Source organism: Arachis ipaensis, chromosome B03, assembly GCF_000816755.2.
Source record: "Arachis ipaensis cultivar K30076 chromosome B03, Araip1.1, whole genome shotgun sequence".
Classification (NCBI taxonomy): domain Eukaryota; kingdom Viridiplantae; phylum Streptophyta; class Magnoliopsida; order Fabales; family Fabaceae; genus Arachis; species Arachis ipaensis.
The window spans coordinates 107,038,559-107,062,718 of NC_029787.2; the positions used below are offsets into that span (position 1 = coordinate 107,038,559).

Here is a 24,160-nt window from a genome sequence, read left to right on the forward strand (position 1 = left end):
ATAATAGAACAATATTAAATTTGTTTAAAATTTTTTAAGATAGAAATAAAACGTTTAAAATATTATCGATCAAATTAAGATTTAATTTAAACCTTGCGACTAAAACAGTATTTTCACCTATAAAATATGTTTATACTGGTTAGCTTTGTGGAAAGTAATGATTACTACTAAGCAGGCAAGCAAGGCAGCGGTTATAAACTACTTTGAGACTCTCAGGATGGAACTTGGTCGTGCTATTAGCATAACAATAGTCACACCTGGTTTGATCAACACGGATCTAGGATTAACCGTAGTAAAAGAGGTTGGTGGTGAAATTGAATTGAATTCACGACAAAGTAGTTCACACTAATGACTTGGTAGTTAACTGTGATATTTTTGCAATTAATACAGGAGAGTATTATGGGAATATTTCCAATGTTATCAGCATCCGAATTAGCAAAAAGCATAGTGAAAAGCGCATGCGGGGGAGATATGTACTTGATAGAGCCATCTTGGGTCAAGGTTTTGTTTCCTTTCAAACTGCTTTATCCTCAACTAGTAGACTCGGCCGTACGCTTCTTAATTGGGCTTTCCCGAAAAAGAAATAATTCTGCAACGGAGCTGAAGCTAGAGTAAAGTACTGTGTGCCACTTCCATTTTTTTTACAGGTCTAAGTTGTTTAATTTAAAATAAGTTGATTACAATCATTACGAAGCTTTGTATGATTTTCGACACACTTCAAGTCAAGTAAAGCTAGCATGGTTACAGGCTAATTTTGCCGATTCATGAGTTACATGATTAGTTTCTTGCTTTGTATGTGACTATGTGAGAAGTGGCAAGAGTGAAGTCTGCAGTGTTTGTACCATTATTTTCCCTAATTGGATTCCCCGCTTCCATTTGCTTAGTTAGTATAATTTGTATCAGACAAAAAACCTTATGTAATTTGTTCCACTTTCTTCTTGTAGGGCTTGATTTGAACGGTTGAACGCACTTCGTTAATATAACGTAGGCAATAATAAGACTAGGTGGGAATACTGATATTATGATTTTTCCACATAAAATAAAAGGGAAAAAATATTATCTATACTTACTATACTATTTAAATATTTTTGAAACTTAAAATACACCATCGGGAGTGATACATGCAATGTATTTAATTTATCCAGACACTAGGAGACAGTATTCTGTCAACACCCAAGAATTATTAGATTAGATGCTACTCTTGCTATTGTTGACTATTTTGAATGAAAAGTTTGTAAGCTTAAGGCTAAGCTACCACGTGTTTAGTTCTGGAAAGTGATAGGTGTTGCATGTTGGGCATGCAAAACGCCAGCGTTACATTGGCACCTTGGAATATATATCATATATATGTGTCTACTTCCTTGCTGTTTCCCCCCATCTCTCTCACCGTTTTCCTTCAGGCAGCAATAATAATGGTTGTGGATGAGTGGATCTTGAACATCCTAGTTCCACCTACGTGCATAGCTTTGCTCCTTTTCATTTTACCACCTTACCTCTTATTCAAGATTATCTACTACGTTCTGAGATCACTACTTAAAGAGAACGTTGCAGGGAAAGTTATCCTTATAACTGGAGCTTCCTCAGGCATAGGCGAGGTACCTTAATTAGCAATTATTCTCTCATATATTCTTAAAAGAAAAAAATGTTTGTTATATTATATGTTATGCGTTTGGTTTGTGTTTGCAAAGCATATAGCATATGAATATGGAAGAAGAGGAGCGCGTCTGGCTCTTGTTGCTAGAAGAGAGAATCGACTGAAGGAGGTTGCACAAAGAGCCATGGCGCTTGGTTCTCCTCATGTCATTACCATTCCTGCAGATGTTTCCATACTCAAAGATTGTCAGCGGTTCGTTGACTGCACGGTCAACCGCTTTGGACGATGTGAGTATTAAAACTTAATGTATGATTAGGAATTATGATTTTCAAGTTTAGGGGTTAATCAGCCGTTTGTTTTTGCAGTGGATCATCTGGTGAACAATGCTGGGGTTGTTCCTGTTTGCTTGTTTGAACACGCCACTGATATCAGTAATTTTGCACCCGCAATGGTAACTACTGAAAATCTTCAATGTTTTACTCTGCCTTCTAATGGTTAGTTAATTATATATGAAGAACTTGTTTCCCTGTTTGCTTAACAGGACATTAACCTGTGGGGTTCGGCGTACGCCACTTATTTTTCGATCCCATACCTCAGAAAAAGCAGAGGCAAGATCATAGCAATAGCTTCCTCGGCTGGATGGTTGCCTACTCCTAGAATGATATTCTACAATGTAATTAACACTAAAGCTTCATTACCTTCATGTCATCATGTGTGGCTCTTTGTGTCAATTACAATTACATTATAACGTGTTTTCCATGTTCAGGCAAGCAAAGCAGCAGTAATAAGCTTATATGAGAGTTTGAGGACTGAACTAGGAAAGGACATAGGAATAACCATAGTCACACCAGGGTTGGTCGAGTCAGAAATGACACAGGGCAAGTTCTTATCAAAAGATGGCCAAATGGTTCTTGACCAAGAAATGAGAGATGTAAGCTTAAAATAAGAACAATACTGAATTGTCATGGCATATATTTGGTGCCCTCAGCATATATAGCAAATTATGGATGGTTAATTTTGATTGGCGCAGGTTCTGGTTAGTTTGATGCCCATAAGATCGGTGACGGAAGCTGCCAAGTCAATAGTGAATAGCGCCTGCCGTGGAGACCCGTACCTGACAGAACCAGCTTGGATTAGGACAACTTTGTATTTGCAGATATTTTGCCCTCAACTACTCGAATATTTAAGCCGCTGGACCCTAATTTCAGGCACTTCTGAGAGGGACACAATTAGCAAGAAGCTCCTTCATTTATCATGCCTGAAGAAATATCTCTATCCTGAATCAGTCAGAAATCCTACGCTCCAACCCAACTAGAGTGTAGATTCTTAATACAGGCACTTAAATGACAATAAAAATGTGCCGTTCATGTACTTTTGATTGCCTCAATAGTTTGTTCTTCTAGATTATAGAGTGTAGATTCTTAATACAGGCACTTAAATGACAATAAAAATGTGCCGTTCATGTACTTTTGATTGCCTCAATAGTTTGTTCTTCTAGATTACAGGGCGTTTACAATGTGTTTAACAAACTCTCAAGTCTCTTTGTACAAGTCAAAACTTTCTAAAACAGAGATAATACAGAGTGAAACGGCTCAGGATTGAAGCCAAGGCATTGCTCTGATTTTTTATTCTTCTTTTTCTTTTTCTTGCTCTTGTTCCGTTCCTGGCGACTTTTAAGTACGAATTTGTCTTTATATATGTTCCAAATCTTCTAAACTTGAAATCTTCCTCCGGAATATCTGCTCGCAATGTTTTAGAACTTAGAACCCAAAATCTAATGCAGAGAAAAGAGAAGGCTCTTACTAGTTCTGAAAAGAACGACCATTCTGTATACATATGTCCTGCCCATTGCCTTAATTACATCCATACATCCATGTGCTATAAGTCTTACTTTACATCACCAAATGCTTGCTCATAATTCATAACTCCAATCATAATTTCGAGCTCGGTAGAATACACAAGCGAAGGAGCATAGCCATAAATTTATGAAAAAATGATTCAATTGTCCCACAAATCCAAGTCCATCTCAATTATGCAAGCAGTTTGCCATACGTAACTTGACAATAATCAGAGCCCAACTTATGACATTCTACCCATTCAGATAACTATGGTGACAATTCAATTGGATTCGAAGGACAATGTGTTTGGGTTTGTGGAGGGTAAAGGGACTTGAGCCGTCTCAGAAGTAACCACGCATCAGACTGAGGACAGCCTTGACTCATCTCTACGGCAACTGGAAGCGATGATTTTCTATTTAGTTCCACATGCATTATACCCTACAGACAAAAAAGCAACAAGATTCGCATTAACAGAATAAGGAAGCATATTTTAATTTCAGCATAACTTGCGGGTCTCAGATTTTCAACGCTAAGAGACATTTGTATCACCTCGAAGTTTATTAAAAATGCTTGGAACTTATGCATTACGTTCTTTATGCTCTGCACTATTTTGTTGTCAGAAGAAGAAAGTGCTGCAGTGACTTCCTCCGGAGAATAGCCAATTCCATTCTGTACAACCTATTTGTTTATCTCAAAAGAAAAAAGAAAAAAAAATGAGTACAATAACGGGTAACCCTCATAATAAAAGCTTATTTTCTAGAGAAAACTCACATGATGATCAATAAGAACTTCGGTAATGAGGCTACCATCATCTACATATGCCTGCAGCTCGTATGTTGTCCTTCCCTTATATTGGAATCGCTTTACACCAGTATGGGTCGACAAAACAGAAACTTCGACACCAGCATATGCACAAACAAGGATAGAAATCATTGTTCAAAGAAAAATAGTGGATAGATTTTAACTTTTACCTTAATTTTACCATGAACTGAAGGAACTTTCTCCTTCATTGTAACCCACTTGGCAGACAAACTAGCTAAGTATGTGAAAGGAACTTCTTGGTCTGCAGACAGCATACGTGGGTGGTCACTGTCATCAACCATATGGACATTGTTATTGTTTACAGAAGTGGTGGAAGATCCTCTCCAAAGATCATTATCTGTAACTTCAATGGTGTGGTAATCGTCATCAACCATATGGACATCATGATTGTTAAGAACAGTGGAGGAAGATCCTCTAGGATGCTCATTTTCTGTATCTTCAATAACTCTATCCTTGTCTGTCTCGACATTTTGCACAATAGGAGAGCTCTTTGGGGGCACATAACTTGTTCTTGTTATATGAACAGTATCTTTATGTGCCGTTGCATCATTTGTAGACAAATGAGAAGATTGGTTGCCGACCGAATTTTCCCTTGCTATAGCTGCAGTATCTATATGCATCTCCTGAGCCCGTGCAACCGCTGAAGAGAATTGAGTGGCTGTGGAATTCGCAAAACTTGCAGGGTTGGTATCAGCATGTATATCCACATTCATGGCGTCAGCGTTTGCAACCGTGCTGGGTATTGAATTGGAAGCAGCATTTCGTGCACCCATGAGATTGGTATCTTCTGTAGTTACACAGTTCCCAGTGCCAGACATGGTCAGGCCAGCACCTGTACTTAAATGCATACATGGAAAATAAATATGATCAAGAAAACTAGGATAAAAACAGGCTTCATTGTAGAGGTATGCTCGCCCAGGCACAAAAAAGCAGATGTACTTTCAGTTATAAAATGAGGATGTAGTACCTTCGTTGTTAATCTGGACAGAATCAGTCCTTTGAAACACAGAGCTGCTGCGCCCAGTATCATCAACTGTACTCGCTGGCCATGCTGCAAGAGTTGCTCTAGTTGCTAAAGGAGGAAGGACTCCATTTTTAGTTCTGCACGAGGATAAGAAAGACTAACTTATCAAGGTTTCCCTAAATATAAAATGAATAATTACAACAGCAGCAATAGTAGAAGACTGCAGGAATTAAGAAAGTTTGCACCATTTTCCAATGTATCCTATACTTCCATGCCAAGAGATACAACATTCCATTTCACATAGTAGTCCAAATAATCCAGCTGCAATAGTTTGTACCTTTTCCCCCTGGGTGGCTTGTTCAATTCATCAACTAGCCGCTTTCGAGCTGCATCCAGCTGCTCAACTAGTCCCCCCAAAATTTCAATTGTCTCGGGGACAAGCATCAAAAGCCCACGTCGCACATGTACATTAGAGATAGCAACCTACAAGTATTAAATAGAACCCTCAAATTCATCTTTACAAGCAACTAAAGAAGCAAAGAATTTACGTGTGCCATAACAAAATCACTTGAAAAGAAGAAAGGATCAATGCTTATTTGATCGAGTCAATAGCACATACGAGAAGCATTAAATTAAACAAAAGTCTAAACTATGAGCATACGAGGTTAATAATCAATGTAGGAAATAACTTATGTCTCCAGGCCAAAATAGAAGCACATAGGCACTATGACTATGAGCATTATTATTTCGGTTTGGCACAAATCAAAGATTAAGATTAACATATGTCTTTTGCAATATAAATACTATTTAGAAATACATCCACCATAATCTTAGCAAGTCAATAGTAATTTGTATCTATTCAGGAAAAGAGTGGTATCAGAAAGAAAAACCTTTAAACCAGAAGATGCACAAACATCAAGAGATAGAATGGGCCTATACTCCATCGCAAAAACTCTCTGAACGCCATCCGTCATCGATAACTTCAGGCACCTCTTTAATCCGGGTGGGGCTTGTTGATATCTCCCTCGAAGAGGACAACTCATATTAAGGATTTCATCAACCTGCCAATGCAATGCGATGGTAAAAATAGATAGGCACATGAGTTCTCAATCAGAGCAAAAACACTTGACACATGGTTTATCAATTCAAGAATTGGACATGATAATATATACCGAAGATGCAAGACTCAATACTTGTCAAACCAAGTTGAATAATAAAATTCCCGTTAGAGTAACAAAACCTGAGTAACTCGGTCATTTAAGCATTTAGGCAAACATCAAGCTACAACTACAGCAACAAGTATAGTTCGTCAAAACTATAATATTGTAATCCACTTTGTCATACTAAATTCAAACAGTAACACAAATACATAGACGATTAAAGCAATGAAACAAATAACTGAAGAGGCACCTGCAACACAAAAGGGCCGGAGAGATTAACGAGATGCATGGAATGCACATTGGGAGGCAGCACGCCGCTCCCACACGAGTTCATATCGGCAAAGAGAAATTGCTCGAAACAGAGCTTGGCCTTCGCAGTAACATCGAACCCCGCAAAGCCCCTCACGGAGCCCTCAAGTTCGCCAAGGCATGCATCCACCCACTCTCTCTTCAGCCCCAGTCCCAGCCGACGAAGAGAGTCGCCCACGGGGCAGCTTGAAGCCCTAGGTTGCGGAGGAGGCGGCGGCGAGAGGTAATCGGGAACGTCGACGAAGGCGGTATCATCATCGTCGTCGTCGGAGATTAGAAGAGGCACAGATGGAAAGTTAGAGGAGTTTGAAGGTTGGGGCGTGGATGTGACGGAGGGTTGCGGAGTTTGAAGTTGTTCAACTTCGTCGTCGACGTCGAGAACAAGGCGACGTATTGTCATTTTTTAACTGCAGTGGCAAATCGGTAAATGTGTTCCTCCATTCAGTCCATTGTTAAATTCGAAGTCAAACAAGTGTTATTGGAGGGAGAAGAAATTTTGCGTAGGCGGGAATCTGAGAAAACCGCGTAAAAAAACTCAAAATATTTGAAAGATCGCGCCCTCTTGTTTTTTCATCGCCCTCCAAAATTTAATTTCCAAATCCCAGTCGCTTCAATTTAGGTTTTATAACTCTTGGGCTCTAGGCACTTTACAATTTACATTCTCTCTTATCTCTCCTTCTATCTGTTCTCAAACATGGCTACCGAAACCCTAGATGCTCCCAAACCTCAACCACTGGCTCCCAATGGAGATGCTCCGACCAAAGCAGAAGCTGACCAACACGAAATTCAAGATGAAGAACAGCAACACGACAAGGAAATTTCTGATGACCTTCCCGAGCAGAAAAACTGTGGCCAATTAGAAGAGAATGTGGATCGTGAAGAAGATGCAGAAGAAGATGAAGATGAAGATGAAGAGGGTGAGAAGAAAGAAAATGATGTTGTTACACCAGTAAAGAGTGCAAGTGGGGGTAGACCTACCAGAGAAAGGAAATCAGTGGAAAGGTACACTGTGTCCTCTCCACACAAGTTCCCTGGTTATGCTGCTACTAAAACTATCTCAATCGACCAGGTAGTCTCGTAGTTTTATGATTCTCGAACAACTCTGGAATTTTTGGATTACTGAAATTGTTTGATTAATTATATGTTATTTGGATTTTAGGGCAATGGCACTCAGCTTAAGGACATCCCAAACGGTACCTCTATTTCATTCTCTGCTTGTTATTTCAGCATCATATCAAAATTCGTGTGGATTTTTTTGTTAATATTTTTTAACCATGAAGTGAAGGGAATGCGGATTGAACCCTGAAGTGGTAAAAGCATGATGGCCTTGAACTAAAGATTTTGTTTGCAGATTTCTAAGTTGATTGCTTGTTTTTAGTAACATGATTTCCTAAAGAAGTGTTATCAATCAAGATCCTAATAATTTTCAGTGGCTTTCAAGCTATCAAAAAGAAAAGTCGATGATAACTTGCGTAGCCTTCATAGTATACTGTTTGGGAAGAAAGCAAAGGTGACTCATCAACTCTTTTCTTCCACTCATGTTGGCAATTCTTATAAATCCCATTCTAGATTTTCTTTGCTTTGTGATTGACATGCTTTCTGATGTAGGCACACACTTTAAAGAGAAACATAGGCATGTTTTCTGGCTATGTGTGGGCAGAAAATGAGGTACAATTGCACTATATACTGAGCTATTGGCATATTGCCTCTTTTATATCCCTAATTATGCAGATGATCTTATTTAATCTTCTGTGCATGTTGTTATACATGTTTTTCCTCAACATTTTAGAAATGGAGGCTGTGTGTAATGACAAACTTATATCAGTTATATGTATTAAACATACAATGGTTTTATTTACTGGCAGGAAAAACAGAGGGCCAAGGTAAAAGAGAGGCTTGACAAATGTGTGAAAGAAAAATTGATTGACTTCTGTGATGTGCTCAATCTTCAAATAAACAAGTCCTCTTTGAAGAAGGTAAAAGTTAATCTAATAGTTTTGTATAATTTACCAATTTTGAGGGCTGTCTTCTATTTATAACAAAAGAAGATGAAAAAAAAATTTTTGATGGGATCATGGAACTCTATTCCAGGAGGAACTGTCTGCAAAGCTGTTGGAGTTTTTGGAATCCCCTCATGCTACAACCGATGTCTTGCTTGCTGATAAAGAAAAGGTTTTAACTTTCTGGCATTATTTTGCATGGATTTATTATTGGTTGTGACTGGTGGAAGTTGTGGTATAAAATTAATCTTATTAGTACTTTCATAACTCATATCATTAAAGTTTCCTTCTTATTAATCATGTGTGCCTTTTATTGGTGTCACTTTATCCTGATCCATTATATGATTAATTTGTTTTAGTTTGTTTTCCTTTTCTTGTTTTTTTTAATACCTCCTTCATTACAGAAAGGTAAAAAGCGTGCAAAAAAGAAAACTCCAAGAAAATCTTCTGGTGGTGCTGCTGAAAACCCTTCGAAGGTGTGTTCTTATGCTATGCTACCTTGCTTCACATCTGTTATGCACTAGCCTTTGATTGGTATTCTCTTTCATTAAAACCCTAGCAATAAATGTCTAACTCTTCATGTTGCATTTGATGTGATTTATGGTAATTGTTTGAGTTATTGTCCTTTGAAATTTTCTGTTCTTTTTATGCTGTATTGAACTTTGTCTTTCTGTAAGTTTTGATTTGATAATTTTATTTTTCTACTGTTCTTTCTCATCCTGTTTTAAATAGAAAAATGTTTCTCTTTTAGAAGCAAAAGCAAAGTTCAAAAAATGGGAAAAAGCGAAAGCAGTCTTCTGACAGTGAGGAAAATGATACAACCGAACCTTCAGATGCAACAAACAGTTCTCAGGAAGATGAGGATGATGGTGAAAATGTTTCAGTCCCAAAAAGTGAAAGTGACTGTGAGGTTCAGGAAAGTCAATCTGATGAAGAGGAAAATAAAAATACTTCAGAGAAAACTGTGAACGAGGATCACTCTACACCAGCCAAGAAAACCTCTCCTGAAAAGGTTGCCAAGAGCAATGACAAAATGCCAAAAAAATCAACTTCTGCGTCCAAGAGACAGAAAACTGATGGTGAAAGCAGGGAGAGTAAGCAAAAGATTGCAAACGAAAATGAAACAGGCAAATCTTCAAAGTCAGTGTCTAAGGATCAAGGTACTATGTTCCTTGCACATGCATTAGTGGCAGTGGTCATAGTCTGTTGGTTGCTCAAAAGTTAAATCAATTTTGTTCTTTATAAGTTTTGTCAGTCTCTTTGAAATTTACCTGCTGCTTATATACTCCCTATAGTTGGATAAGTTATTTGAGTCATGAGAATTTTTTAATTCTAGAGGATCGAATTTGCTATTAAATATGCATGTTTTCAACTGTTATTTGTACTTACCAATTCCAAGCCAGTAATGGCAGGACAAGGCAACATCAGTAAGAAAGCAAATGCAGAACCTACTAAGGAGGATATGCATGCAGTGGTTGTTAATATGTTGAAGGAAGTTGATTTCAACACTGTCAGTAATGTTATTTTGTTTTCATTGGTTTGTTTAAATTTCATATGCTTTTATTTTTTATTTTTGTTATTATTTTAAAATAATTCTACGAACATTGATGCAGGCAACTTTATCTGATATCCTCAAGAAACTTGGTATGACCATTTTATACTTGCTGATTCTCTTCCGGAAATTAACTGAAGTTATTTCTTGAAAGTTAATTTGTTGCGAAATGTTGACAGGTACTCATTTTGGATTGGATTTAATGCATAGAAAAGCTGAGGTAAAAGATATAATTACAGATGTAATCAATAACATGTCTGACGAGGAAAATGAAAATGGAGATGATGAAGATGAAGATAATGCATGATTATACCTCAGAAAATAATCTTAATTTTGTGCAGAAATCACATGCATGTGGTTTATTTTACTGCTGGCTTTGCTGATCTTAGGCTTTAGTAGATTGTATTTTGTGATCCGTTTTCATTAGTTAGGTTGAATTGTCCTCGAGTTAGGCTAGATTTACTCCCTTTCCTTGTGTTTATTATGTAACCTGATATTATATATACTATATTGTTAAATTATTTTAAAATATGTAGTATTTTNCCAATTAATAAATATGTTGGTATTACTAATTTAATCAATAAATTTTAAAATTTTAATTCCTAATATATCTAGGGTTGGCAATTCATACCTTATCTGTAGGTATCCAACTTGACCCAACCCATTCGGGTAGGGTAGAGCTCAGTTCGGGTATTCTTGCGGGTAGGGTACGGGTTTAGGGTGTATCTTATCCTATTCTACTCGCACTCCATATATAACATATTTTATAAAAATTAGGTAAATAGTGAAGGAGGTGGAGTTAAACCTATAACCTCCCTCATGTAATGACTTGCAATAAATGCGCAACCACTAAACTAGTTAGTTAATTTAGTAATTTAGAGCGTTAGTTTATTTTTATCTTATTAATATGTGTGAAATTTGGAATGATTGAATTTTATATTTGTTTTGAAAAAACTAATATTTCTGCGGGTAGGGTAGGATATGAGGGTTTAGAATTTTAGGGTGCGGGTAGGGTTAGGGTTGAGAGATTTTTAACCTGCGGGTAGGGTTAGGGTAGAGTCCAAACCCTACCCTACCCTATCCATTGCCAGCACTAGTTGTACGGTGTCACTGTCACAGAAAATGACAACACCGAAATCAAAACGAACCTTCCCACCAGTAACATAATGCAACGAAAACTCTCCATCATCGCTCGGAGAATTCGTAGCTGCGGATCTCGATAGAACCTTGCTTATCTCCTGTTGCTCTGTCCCTTCGTGCTAGTCGCCATCGAGATTGGCATCCTGCTCCGCGGCCTCATTCTCCTCCTCTCTATCCCGTTCGTCATCATTGCATATCTCTTCATCTCTGAAGTCATTGGAATCCAGATCCTCATCTTCATCTCTTTCACTGGACTCAAGATCTCATTATAATATTACGATTTTGAAGTTTTGGAATTAATATTTTGGTGATTTTCTCTGTTAAAGTTAGGGTTCTTCAGAAGGAGATTTTGAATTTGAGAGAGAGAAAGGAGGAGGGGTGCTCCGTGTTCTGCTTGAGCTGGATTTTTTTTCTTTCCGATAAAACGACGCTGTTTTTGGGGGTGGTAGCAAACCGGAAGTTTAAAAACCGGTCCGATTTAGTTAGTTTATTAGTTACCCGCTGATTTGATTGATTTTTCTATTGGATTTTTAGAGTGGTTTTAGAAATTAACCAGACTGACTAGAGGATCGGTTCCTAATTATTCGGTCGAACCGGCCGGTCCGATTCGGTTATAAAATATTACATTTTGACATAAATGTTTATAAACATTATTTATAGAAAACATTATATATTAATGATGAGATTTGTTAACAATTAATAATTATGATAAAATGTCAATAATTATAAAGTTTTACATTAAATAGGAAATATTCATGTATATTAGCATTTTCATTTTCATTTCATAAATATTTGTTTGACTAATAATTTAATATTGTAGTTTTTATAACTAAATTGGATGGTTTGATCAGCTAATTAGAAATTGGCCATTAAATTTGAATGTTTTTATTAGTTTAGAGGATGAGGGTTGAATTTATGGCTTTTTTTTAAATTTGATTAATTTTGCCTCAAACCAGAAAGAGAAACTTAGCTTTTGCTCTGTCTGTGAGATGGATTATACAGGAGATCATTTCATTTTATCTCATAAATCATAAAAAACAGAATTAGTGCAGTGAAGAAGAAGATGATACAGCCAGCCTCATGTAATATAACTTACATCCAGTCTCCACTAGAATAGCGGTAGAATTTCCATTATCATATGAAATATTACATACATCAATTCCCTAGAATTCTACCCAATCCTATCTGGGACAAATCAAGTTTTTAACCCAAACCAGATTTGACTAGGAACTCACCCTAGCTTTTAATAGCAAAGTGTTCATCCAACTTGCAAGGTTTACAACTCAGAAATCAGAAACAAAAGAGAAATACAAACAAAGGAGATAAGAAATAAATCTTATCTTTTCTCTCCAAGTTTTTCTTTATGCATTTTTTCTCATTGGCTTTTTCTTAATGGCTCTCTTTTATGCCTTCTGAATAGAAACAAAGAAAGACATAACATACAAAAAGAATACTCAATGATAAACCATGAAAGAGATGATGTTGCACAGCTTTAATATTATAAGTTGAACCTGATTTAGCACTCTCTGATGAAGCTCTTCATCTTAGCAGAATATTTTTTTGATGTAGAAACACTGTCCAAAATATTCAACTCTCAAAGGGAAGCTCTCAATGAAACTCAAAACTCTGGTTCTCTCTCATTGCTTACAAACTAAAGTGATTTTCTTATTTGTATAAGCTCTGTTTTTCTACTAGGTTCTTCTTCACAAGTCAGCTCCTTAATTCTTGAATCTAGAGCTAACTGAGGTCTTTTTTCTTCTTTCTTTCATCATCCCCAAAAATCAGGGATTTTTTATTAGAGACAAGTAATGCAGCTTCCTTGAAAACAGATCCTCAATGGATTTGATAAATCTAAGCCTTTAATCTTGTACTTTGTCTCCAAGAAACAATATTATCCATTGATTTACAGCGGAAAAAATTGCCTTCATTTTTCTCCATATTTCCCGAAATGGTAATGTAGAGGGAAGAAGATATCATCAAACGATTTTCTTGCATCTAAATGGAAACAAATTATGTTTTTCTTCTAATTGTGTTTTGATTAGACAACTACTTTTCTTTCTTTTGATTTGGTGCCTAATGAGAGGTAGAACAACTTTTTCTTCTTAGATGTTTGGTGATAGAATGAGAAAGTGAGTTCCTCTTTCTTCTCTGGGTATTACCCGAAGCAACATAGCATTCTAACTTAAGGTTGCTTTCCTTTATTCTGATTGGCATTGGGTTGGGTAATGGACTCATTTTTCAATTTGCAGTCTTAAGAGCACTTGGTCTTTCTAGTTGGGCTCCTTGGCTTGTTTGATTTGGACTATACTATGATCATGGGGCTGCATATACTAAACATCACATCAACAACACACTTGGGTTATCAACCCAAAATAAATTTATGTTTGTCATCACCGAAATTATTATTATTGTTTGCTAAACTCAACAATCTCTCCCTTAATGACAATCATAATTTAATGATAAAATTAAGGAAGATTAAATACAAACTTCAGATTAGAGACTTCCCTTTGATGATATCTTTTGAGATGTGATCAGCTCCCCCTTTCTTTCACAAAGGTAGCTCCCCCTTAATGTGAGCTTTTCAACCAACAACACTTATGTCTTATTTGCATACATATCAGAAGTTATAGAGCATGATCAACTCAGCAACAAGTCATATCAAATAAGCAACAATTAATGATCAAAATATCATAAGTTCTTATATCAGAACAATTTTTTCATTCAGCAATTAAAACTTCAAAGCATCAGAGGATGCATTTAATCATCAAACCATTTAAAACATCAGTTTCATCAAATTAAGATGATCACCAAAGCATTCAAAACATGTAGTTTTCAACAATTCACATTCATCTACCTTCTACTCTAACTACACTACAAGAAAAAGCAATATTTGTAACAAAAAAATTTGTTACAAAAAACCAGAATTTTGAAACAAAAGGAATTTGTAACAAAAAAAAGGGGCTGTTGCAGTATGTCCTGTTACAAAAAATTTTTGTAACAAAAAATGAAACTGTTGCAATTCAAAACAATATTTTGTAACAAATTTTTTTGATACAAAAATCAAAATTCGTTACAAAAGTGATAACAAATTTTGATCTTTAAAATATTTTTGGTGACAATATATTTTTTCTTATCATAAAATTTTGTTACAAAAGCACAATATTTTGTAACAATTTTTTTTAATACAAATTACATAATTTATCAAATTAATTTTTTAATTAATTGATATATTAAATACTTTACTGAGCAAGTCAATATTTATATAATATGTAAAAACATAGATAATTCAAACATTTTTCATTTAACTAAAATTAATGTCTATATTGATTAGTTCTACAAGTTGTATTTCTTACACAAGTTCAACAAAAAGTTAAAAGTCTAACATAGATTAGTGTCTCTATGAATCAAAATATTCTTGAGTCCTTTAGGTAGCATGTTGTCACCATTTTAGCACTCCTGTAAATGAGAAAAATCGAAATAGAAAATTAGAAACAAAATATAACACTAATTACAATTTTTCCATTAACTTTTATTCAAAATTTTTAGAAACATTTTGGCAGAATCTTCCCTAAAACTTGGATATTTTCACCGTCTACGGTTCCATCAATAACAACCAATTCATTACTTATTTCTCAGCTAATACACAACAAAATTTATCAAACCAAATAATAGGACATTTGTCATTTATCAACCATGACACAAGTAACATGTAATAAATAGATCCAAAATTGGAGAAGCTAATAATGTTACCAATAGTGTACTTACATATTTGGATTCTTTGCTCACAAGCCTCACTTCTCTATATCCAACAAAAGGGCAAAAAAATGTCTAAAATAACATCAAACAATGTAAAAACTGAATTTTATTGACTAAAATTGAAGATGATAGTTATGACTATGATTATACTACTGAGTACCTAAATAGATTAAAGTGATGTATGATGTATCTGTGTTCATTATTTATGTAACAAGCAATAAACCAATCATATAAATTAAAGGCAAAGAAGGGAAAAGCTTGACTTACCAACCAGTGATGCAAGAAGAACGGGTACCCATGATGGACTAGCAAGTATGGCCTTCCAGTAATAGAGATCACCAAATTAAACTCTTGAATAACAACAAAAATTAAGACAGAATTAAAATATTAGATATCACATTTGTGCATACTCCAATTAAAACTTCTTGATACACTGATGCAGTAAAAAGGAGAAAAAGATTTGAATTAAACATAAAACAAATAAAAAATTAATTGTCATTATCCCTTTTTAATTAAAAGAGCCGGAGAGGCACCGCAGACTCAGAAAAAAGAAAAATAAAACATATAGAGAATTGAAAAAAGAACATTATTATGTATATGTTCAGCAACATAATAATTGGTTTCTTGAACTTCTCACACTTCTAGCATCAATTCAAAACCTAGTAATACAAGTCATTTTGAGTTTATAAAAATTCCATGAATATAACCATACTTATGAAACTAATTAGACTCGTTACACTAGACCACAAAAAAAATTATCTTTAAGACATTCAAAATTAAGTAATAAAACTAAATAAACCATATGGAGCCATATTCAACAGCCATAAAGAACCAAATTTATCTTAGCCACAAGCAAAATTCAACTAAAAAGGCACTCATTTAGTTGCTGCACAAGCTGGATTTGCAAAAGGACAAACAAATGTCTAAGATAATATCAAGGAATGTGAAAAACTGAACAAGCTTGGTTTGGGAATGTGAAATCAGACTAACAATCAAACTACTATTCTTTAATAATTCAGAAGTAATAAAATCAATTTATTCAACCATTTATCATAACACAGTCACAAACAACAAACTAATCAAGGATGATCGTACTAGCAGCAGCTCCTCCAATCAGCACCAACAACACCACTCACAGTAGCAGTAATAACTCCAACAAGCAAAACAGAATGCAACATAGAGCTTGGCAACCAGTTTAAAGTTAAAATTTCACAACTTCTAATACAAAATCAAATATCCAAATATCAAAGAGGAGAGCCATATTCAAGAACCTTTAACTACTTTGTTGAATCACACACTCTCAAATGGTGATTCATTCATTACTCTCAAACATCTCTTTTAACTTTGTTAGGAGCAATTCTTTAATTAAATAATCAAAGCACAACACAGAAAATGCAAAAAATTAAGCTGCACAAAGCATAAGAATGCAAAAGAAGCATGAAAAACAGCAGCACAGCAAACAAACAGCACTATAAAAAATTGCAACAATCAAGTACAATAAGAACAAAAATAACAGTGAACAAACATCAACAATACCTTCAAAAACAAACAGCAACAACAATCAACACAACACTGAATAATTAAATAAAAAAAATACCACATCTGAACAACAAGAACTGATGCCGGGACGTCGCTTGGGCCACCAATCTTGACGAGGTTAACAACCCCACTATAGTGAAAATAGCCATAAACCCACCTTGGTTGGCCAAGCCAAGGATGCACCTCTTACTCTCAAAGAGCCTAGAGGAAAATAAGCACACAGCTTATTTCATATTCAAAAAAACTTCAACTCTATTTCATAAATAAAAGGTACATGAGTTATTTATACTAGTGAGAGAAGGAAAAGCCTTCATAACTTAGACGATGTGGGACTAATACATAACACAAAGTTCACTATCCTAAATAATATGGGACTTGTATTCCCTTATTACAATTAACTAATATAATTAACCTACTAACTCTACTTGCTCCTGCGTCATTCTCCCTGGGTTGAAAGAATTCTTGCGTGAAAAGACTTGTGATAGCAGATGATCGATCTCATTGATGAATCCACACCAAAAGATTAATCGATCTTATTGATGAATCCACACCAAAGACCCGCACTCACAAATAAGATAAATTTTACAAGATCCGTAGTAGCAGACGATCTTATTGACGAATCAAAACCAAAAGATCCCATTAGCGAATCCACGCCAAAAACCTGCACCCACAAACCAAATAAAATTCTACTAAAGCAAGGTGAAGGCCACAAGGACCGACCTTGCTCTGATACCAAACTGACGCGGGGACGTCGCTTGGGCCACCAATCTTGACGAGGTTAACAACCACACTATGGTGAAAATAGCCATAAACCCACCTTGGTTGGCCAAGCCAAGGATGCACCTCTTATTCTCAAAGAGCCTAGAGGAAAATAAACACACAGCTTATTTCATATTCAAATAAACTTCAACTCTATTTCATAAATAAAAGGTACATGAGTTATTTATACTAGTGAGAGAAGGAAAAGCCTTCATAACTTGGACAATGTGGTACTAATACATAACACAAAGTTCACTATCCTAAATAATATGGAACTTGTATTCCCTTATTACAATTAACTAATATAATTAACATACTAACTCTACTTGCTCCTGCGTCATCCTCCCTGAGTTGAAAGAACTCTTGCGTGAAAAGACTTGTGACAGCAGATGATCGATCTCATTGATGAATCCACACCAAAAGATTGATCGATCTCATTGATGAATCCACACCAAAGACCCGTACTCACAAATCAGATAAATTTTACAAGATCCGTAGTAGCAGACGATCTTATTGACGAATCCACACCAAAAGATCCCATTAGCGAATCCACGCCAAAAACTTGCACCCACAAACCAAATAAAATTCTACTAAAGCAAGGTGAAGGCCACAAGGACCGACCTTGCTCTGATACCAAACTGACGCCGGGACGTCGCTTGGGCCACCAATCTTGACGAGGTTAACAACCCCACTATGTTGAAATAGCCATAAACCCACCTTGGTTGGCCAAGCCAAGGATGCACCTCTTACTCTCAAAGAGCCTAGAGAAAAATAAGCACACAGCTTATTTCATATTTAAATAAACTTCAACTCTATTTCATAAATAAAAGGTACATGAGTTATTTATACTAGTGAGAGAAGGAAAAGCCTTCATAACTTGGACGATGTGGGACTAATACATAACACAAAGTTCACTATCCTAAATAATATGGGACTTGTATTCCCTTATTACAATTACCTAATATAATTAATCTACTAACTCTACTTGCTCCTGCGTCAAGAACAGTTCCATAATAACTGTAAAACAAAATAATCTAAATTACTCATAACAAAGAAACCTAAGAAAATCATTACTCATAACAATAACAATTCAATAATCTTCAATAATGTTCACTACTCATCATCAAAAATAAACTTATTCTTCAGAATGGCATGAATTAGAGCTTGCAGCAAAAAATTTCAGTAGAAATTAAAGTTAGGTCTTTGAATCACAACAGAAATTTCGTCCCCAAAAATTGAAAATAATGAGAAACTTGATATTTAAATGGGAAAGAAAGACGAGGAGAAGCGGTTGCAATGCCAAGGAGCTATCAGAGACGGCGTCATGGCTTCGGCGACAGCGGCTGGGCAGAGCCTCGGCGACAGCGGTCTCATCCTTCGTGGCGCAGTTTTTTCTGTCACGGTGTCTCCTCTCTCAACCGCGCTCTCTCCTCTAGCGCGGCACGACGGCGGTGAAACGGGAAGCTCCTTGCATGCGGTAGTTCAGCGGCTTGAATGGCGACGATGGTGGCTGGGCGCGACGACAAGTCCTCCGACAACGGGCTCGTGGAAGGCATGACGCTCTCTAAATCGTTGAATTTTATGACAAATAAATAACTTGTTACAAAAATATTGTATTTTGTAACAAATTGATATTTTGTTACAAAATATTATAACATTTTGTAACAAAACAACAATTCGATATGAAAGCCAACATAATTTGTAACAAAAAAAAATCACGTTGTTATAAAATATTGAAATGTTTTGTAACAAATTTTTTTGTTGTTACAAAATATTCTTATTTTGTAACAATAACTAATTATTGTTACGAAAAATTATAATTTGTAACAATTTTAAATTTGATACAAATTTTATTACAAATGCTTCATTTTCTTGTATAGTAACTACTCTCCCTTTTGTCATCAAGAGAAGAAACTAAAAGTAGTCCAGACTTGTAAAAGATGGATTCGTTCCCAAAGTTCACATAAACAGAACTGAAATAAGTGCAAAGTTAATAGATACAGTCATCCAGAAAATAGTAAAAATAGTGTCTAAATTCCAACAACAAATAAAACTAAATGCAGCAGAATAGAAGTTCTTCATCATAAGACATCCCTAGGCATCCGAAACTTCATCCTCAGTGTCCAATGGCTCTTCTTGATCAGTGGCCATAATGTCATCTTCATGAATGTTGTCCACATATTTCAGGAGAACTATCACTCTATCTCTTGACTTGCGCAATGCATTTTCATTCCGAACGGCCAGCTTTCTCTCTTGTTGACTTGTGGAGATAAGGTGAGTGTACAGATTCACAAACTCCTGCAAAACATTCTTAACAACTCCATATAAAAGTGATTTGTGTCCAGTAGAGTGAGATGTTCCAGTGGTGGAAGGAGGAGGAATGTCATCAAGCTCTTTCTCATCATCATCAAGGACCACTCTTTCAGATCTTGTAGGTTCTTTCTTTTGTTGTTTCAGTGCACCAGCCCTTTTTAGGTAAGAGTTTCTATTTTCAAATGTCTCATTGGTCAGGTCAACACCAAAGAATTCAAAAATACAAGTTAGAAACATGCCATAAGAAAGTGACACATTCTTATCACTCCTAATGTAGTCATACATATGCCTCATCATTAAATAAACAAAAAATTTTAATTTTCATAATTATAGCATACAACACCAGTCTATCACAAAATAAAACCCTTTGGTATAAACCACTTTGAGGAAGAATTATGTGATTCATTATACGATAAAGTTGAGCACAAATCAGACCTAGAGCCTTATGGTTAGGAGTGAGACTGACGGGCAGAAAAATGCCGATTAAGAAATTATAATGGAAATAACGTTGCAAGTACAATTCTTAACCGACAAAAATTTCGCTTATCAATTTAAAAAAAGTTGTCACAATTTAGAATCAATTAACTGGGAGTAGAATTCCCAGGTCGTCTCCCAACGAGTTAACAAAAGAGTGCAATTTATTGGTCAGGAATTTTCTAAGAAATTTTAGAGTTGGAGAATAGAGAAATAAATGACTATCAATTAAAGCAATGAAAATTAACAAGAGGTCTTATATATTTGAAATAAAAATCCTTGACTAGGAGAAGATTAATAGGAATTTCTATCCTTGTTGAATGTTCCTAAGTGTAATAGTAAAAGGGTTGTTGCTTCTACTTAGTTATCCCCTAATGAATAAAGGAAAGTCAAGTAACTAAACCAACTCTGGTTCACAAGTCCTAATCCCTTCCTAGGGAAGGATTAGAGTTAGTGACTAGAGAGTTAGCCAACAACTTCTATTTACAAATTAACACTTGAGTATTCCAACTCAAGGGTCTCCTATTAATCAACTTCAAAGTCAAGTTGGGAGTCTACTCCATTGACATTGATGCCATTTTCGCAAACATGTGAAGGGAGTAGAGAGGAGACATGGTAATTAAAATTAATTTAGTAAAAGTAATTTTTGAGCTAATAAATTAAGGGAAGATGATAATCAAACAAACAATGAAATTAAATGTAAAAATAATTCTTGCATTAATAATTCCCAAAATCAAAGATATCCATATGTAACTCTGAACAAACTGAATGGAAAGCAAAAGAGTAAGAAAATAAGAAAGCAAACTATAGTGATAGAGACTTCAATTGAAGGTAGTAACTACTCTCTCAAGATCCAATCCAAAAGTATAAAGCTAAAAATCTAAGAATGTGAAGAACCCTAGAGGAAGTAGTGTTTTCTCTCTAGAATTCAAAACTAAAATTAAAAATTGAGTAAATGTGAATGTGTGTTGAGTCTTTCCTTGCCCCCTGCTCTAGTCTGTGATTTTGGGCCAAAAACTGGGTCCAAAACCAGCCCAAAATTGCCCCCAGCGTCTTCTATAGTTACAGCACGTGACGCACGTCACACGTACGTGTCAGTCACGCATACACGTCGATGGTCTTCTGCGCGTGTCACGCATACGCATCAGTTACGCACATGTGTCGCTGTGAAAAGCTCCAAGTCACGTGCACGCCTGAGCCATGCGTGCACGTCGATACTCGCTGGTCATTTGTTTCTTGTGTTCCTTCCACTTTTTTTGCATGCTTTCTTTCCATCCTCTAAGCCATTCCTGCCCTATAAAGCCTGAAAACACTTAACATACGGATCACGGCATCGAATGGTATAAAGGGGAATTAAAAATTAGCAAATTTAAGGCCAAAGAAGCATGTTTTCAATCATAGTACAAAATTAGGAAAGATTTGTAAAACTATGCAATTTGTATGAGTAAGTGTGTGAAGAACTGATAAAAACCACTCAATTTAGCACAAGATAAACCGTAAAATAGCGGTTTATCAATCTCTCCACACTTAAGCACTAGCATGTCCTCATGCTAAGCTCAAGGTGACCAAAAGAATGAATGGGGGAGAGTAAGACTCATGCAATGCAACCTATCTATATGAATGCAACTATATGCTAAGATGTTTCTATCTACTTGGTTAAAAGTAAACAAGTTCTCCAAGACAAACATAAATCAGGTTCCACTAATTCAAATCACACAATGAGACAAGTAAACTTATAAGAAGATAGCTCATGAAAGCTGGGAACACAAAATCAAGCATTGAACCCTCACTAGAAGTGTATATACACTCTAATCGCTCAAGTGTCTAGGGTTAATCCACTCTACTCTTCTCTAATCATGCTTTCTAAAACTTTGTTCTTCATCTAACCAATCAACAAATATTTAGTGTACAAATGCAAATATCATGAGGTCTTTTCAAGGTTGTAATGGGGTTAAGGCAAGGGTGAGGATATATGTATGGCTAAGTGAGCTATAATTTGAATCTTTGACTAACCTAAGTTCTCACCTAACACACACACACTCTATATAATTTAGGCCTAGCTACCTATAATCTCACTTTTGTATATTTCACATACTCATGTATCAAAATTTTCTTTAATTTCATCACATATGCAATGATCTTTTTATTGAACTTAACATTGGGGTGATTTTATCCCCTATTTATTTCTTTTCTTCTCTTTTTTTTTAACATGAATGAAAACATAATATATCAATGCATATGGTTTTTCTGATTTCACATGAGTAAGCACCCAAATTCCCATAAAATTGTCAATAAAAATACAACACATTCTCATCAACCTAAGTTTCCACATTTTCCCACACTTAGTTGACACACACTATCTTAAGCTAACCAAAGATTCAAATTGGGTAATTAATTAGTTTTCCGCTTAGGGCTAGTGATGTGGTAATATAAAGAACAAATGGGGATTAAAAAGGCTCAAAGTGGCAACAAGGGTAAATGAAATGGTAGGCTATTTGGGATAAGTGAGCTAATGACAAATGATGGCCTCAATCATATGTATACATGCATATACACTAAACAATGAACATATAGAATGGAACAAACTATAGATTGCAATGATAGAGAAGAAAACACACAAGAATAAAAAAAATCATGGTTAAATAATGTAACTATATAATTAAGTTCAAAATCTCACAGGTTGTGTGTTCTTAGCTATAAACCATGTTCTGAATTACAATCTTCAAACAAGTTTAACACAAATTTTAATTTGAATTAGTGAAAAACTATAAAATATGGTCTTGAAAAGGAAGTCATTACTTCAACCAAGCAAAATATACATGCAAGCAACTACTATCGTGCAATCTATCCTATCTAACAAAAGAAAAATAGCATTTTGGTGTTAAAAGAGAGAGATTACCTCTGAAAGTCAGGGACTGACCTCTCCACACTTAAGGCTTGGCACGGTCCTCTATGCCATTAGTAAGGAGCAAGGTAGGGCTGGAAGCATCGCCTCCGCTGTGTGGCTCGTCATGGCTCCCTGTGCTACTAGGTGAAGGGGAGTCCGGGGTGTCCTTCTCTTCTGGAGGTGGGTGAGTACTAACAATGAGCTCCTTTAGATAGGTGTATCGTTGCTTTTTTCGGCGCTCTATTTGCTCCATCCGCCGGTCTTGCCGGTCTAACCTCTGAAGGATCTGAAGGAACATCTGGTAGGTGGATGGTGCTTGTGGTATGGATGATGATGGGGCAGAAGAAGGAGGGGTGTCCAAAGATGGGCCTGAAGGCCGGCTCACAGAGGGAACTAGGGGTCTGGTGTACTTCCCATTCGGGACATACTGATCGGCCCTAGGGATCATGGCCTTCGTGTCCCCAGCCCGATAGGAGACACCTGCTGCAGAGAGTGAATCTGAAACCAATGCGGGGAAAGGCAGGTTACCCGTGATCTGCACGTGTCCCATTGCCTGCCGGATGAGTCGGGGCAGGTTGAGAGGTTGTCCCGTGAGGATGCAGCAGATGAGAACAGCCATGTCCACTGTGAAGGTGGACTCGTGAGTACTCGGAAAGATATAGTGGGACATAATCTGTGCCCACACGTGAGCCTCCAAGGTAAGTGCTTGGGCTGAGATAGTCTTGGATTTTGACCGGTGTTGCCTATAGATCCATGTGCTTCCAGGTTAGGCTATAACGCCAAGGACGCTGTCCCAGTAAAACTGATACATCTGGCGCTTAAGTTGGGCCTCTTGATATGCGTCCAATCCCTCTGGGCTAGGTGGAAGATCCAGTACTCTCTGTATGGCATCTTCGGAGACAGGGACTTGTTGCTGACGAACATAGACAGACTGCAGGATAGGCAAGTAGATGGGGAACAAAATCAACAAAATATGTTGGGAGAATAAGTAGATGCTCATTATTGTAGTTCCTCTCGGCTAGGATGGGGAACATCTGCTCACAGTAACGGTTA

At 36.2% G+C, this 24,160-nt stretch overlaps 4 protein-coding genes across 8 annotated transcripts in view; 3 read left to right on the forward strand and 1 right to left on the reverse strand.

Moving 5' to 3' along the window:
* The window catches only part of LOC107630837 (11-beta-hydroxysteroid dehydrogenase-like 4A), a 2,172-nt gene extending 1,229 nt beyond the window's left edge, over window positions 1-943 (forward strand). For both annotated transcript variants that reach the window (XM_016334092.2, XM_016334093.2), the window contains exons 5-6: window positions 176-301; window positions 391-943. In XM_016334092.2, the coding sequence (XP_016189578.1) occupies window positions 176-301; window positions 391-615 (351 nt within the window). In that variant the 3' untranslated portion in view covers window positions 616-943. The remainder of the gene's footprint in view (window positions 1-175; window positions 302-390) is intronic.
* Window positions 1,349-3,185, forward strand: LOC107630836 (11-beta-hydroxysteroid dehydrogenase 1B). Its single transcript, XM_016334090.2, has 6 exons — window positions 1,349-1,595; window positions 1,689-1,881; window positions 1,960-2,045; window positions 2,136-2,267; window positions 2,361-2,525; window positions 2,625-3,185. The coding sequence occupies exons 1-6, from the start codon at window positions 1,413-1,415 to the stop codon at window positions 2,907-2,909; spliced, it is 1,044 nt and encodes a 347-aa protein (XP_016189576.2). The 5' UTR covers window positions 1,349-1,412; the 3' UTR covers window positions 2,910-3,185.
* LOC107633511 (recQ-mediated genome instability protein 1) lies at window positions 3,370-7,121 on the reverse strand. 2 transcript variants are annotated; one of them, XR_002359641.1, is made up of 8 exons: window positions 6,629-7,121; window positions 6,109-6,279; window positions 5,556-5,701; window positions 5,222-5,355; window positions 4,404-5,086; window positions 4,204-4,321; window positions 3,982-4,110; window positions 3,370-3,870 (listed from the first exon to the last, which is right to left on the reverse strand). XR_002359641.1 is itself a non-coding variant. In XM_021119218.1 (8 exons), the coding sequence occupies exons 1-8, from the start codon at window positions 7,085-7,087 to the stop codon at window positions 3,700-3,702; spliced, it is 2,004 nt and encodes a 667-aa protein (XP_020974877.1). In that variant the 5' UTR covers window positions 7,088-7,121; the 3' UTR covers window positions 3,370-3,699. The 2 variants fall into 2 exon arrangements, 1 of the variants encoding a protein (XP_020974877.1); XM_021119218.1 differs by having other exon boundaries at window positions 4,204-4,306; window positions 4,396-5,086.
* LOC107630835 (protein DEK) lies at window positions 7,308-10,768 on the forward strand. 3 transcript variants are annotated; one of them, XR_002359642.1, is made up of 11 exons: window positions 7,308-7,756; window positions 7,847-7,880; window positions 8,118-8,197; window positions 8,296-8,355; window positions 8,553-8,663; window positions 8,779-8,859; window positions 9,092-9,163; window positions 9,439-9,847; window positions 10,087-10,197; window positions 10,301-10,331; window positions 10,419-10,768. XR_002359642.1 is itself a non-coding variant. In XM_016334088.2 (11 exons), the coding sequence occupies exons 1-11, from the start codon at window positions 7,382-7,384 to the stop codon at window positions 10,544-10,546; spliced, it is 1,488 nt and encodes a 495-aa protein (XP_016189574.1). In that variant the 5' UTR covers window positions 7,308-7,381; the 3' UTR covers window positions 10,547-10,768. The 3 variants fall into 3 exon arrangements, 2 of the variants coding, with proteins under 2 accessions (XP_016189574.1, XP_016189575.1); XM_016334088.2 differs by having other exon boundaries at window positions 10,091-10,197; XM_016334089.2 differs by having other exon boundaries at window positions 10,100-10,197.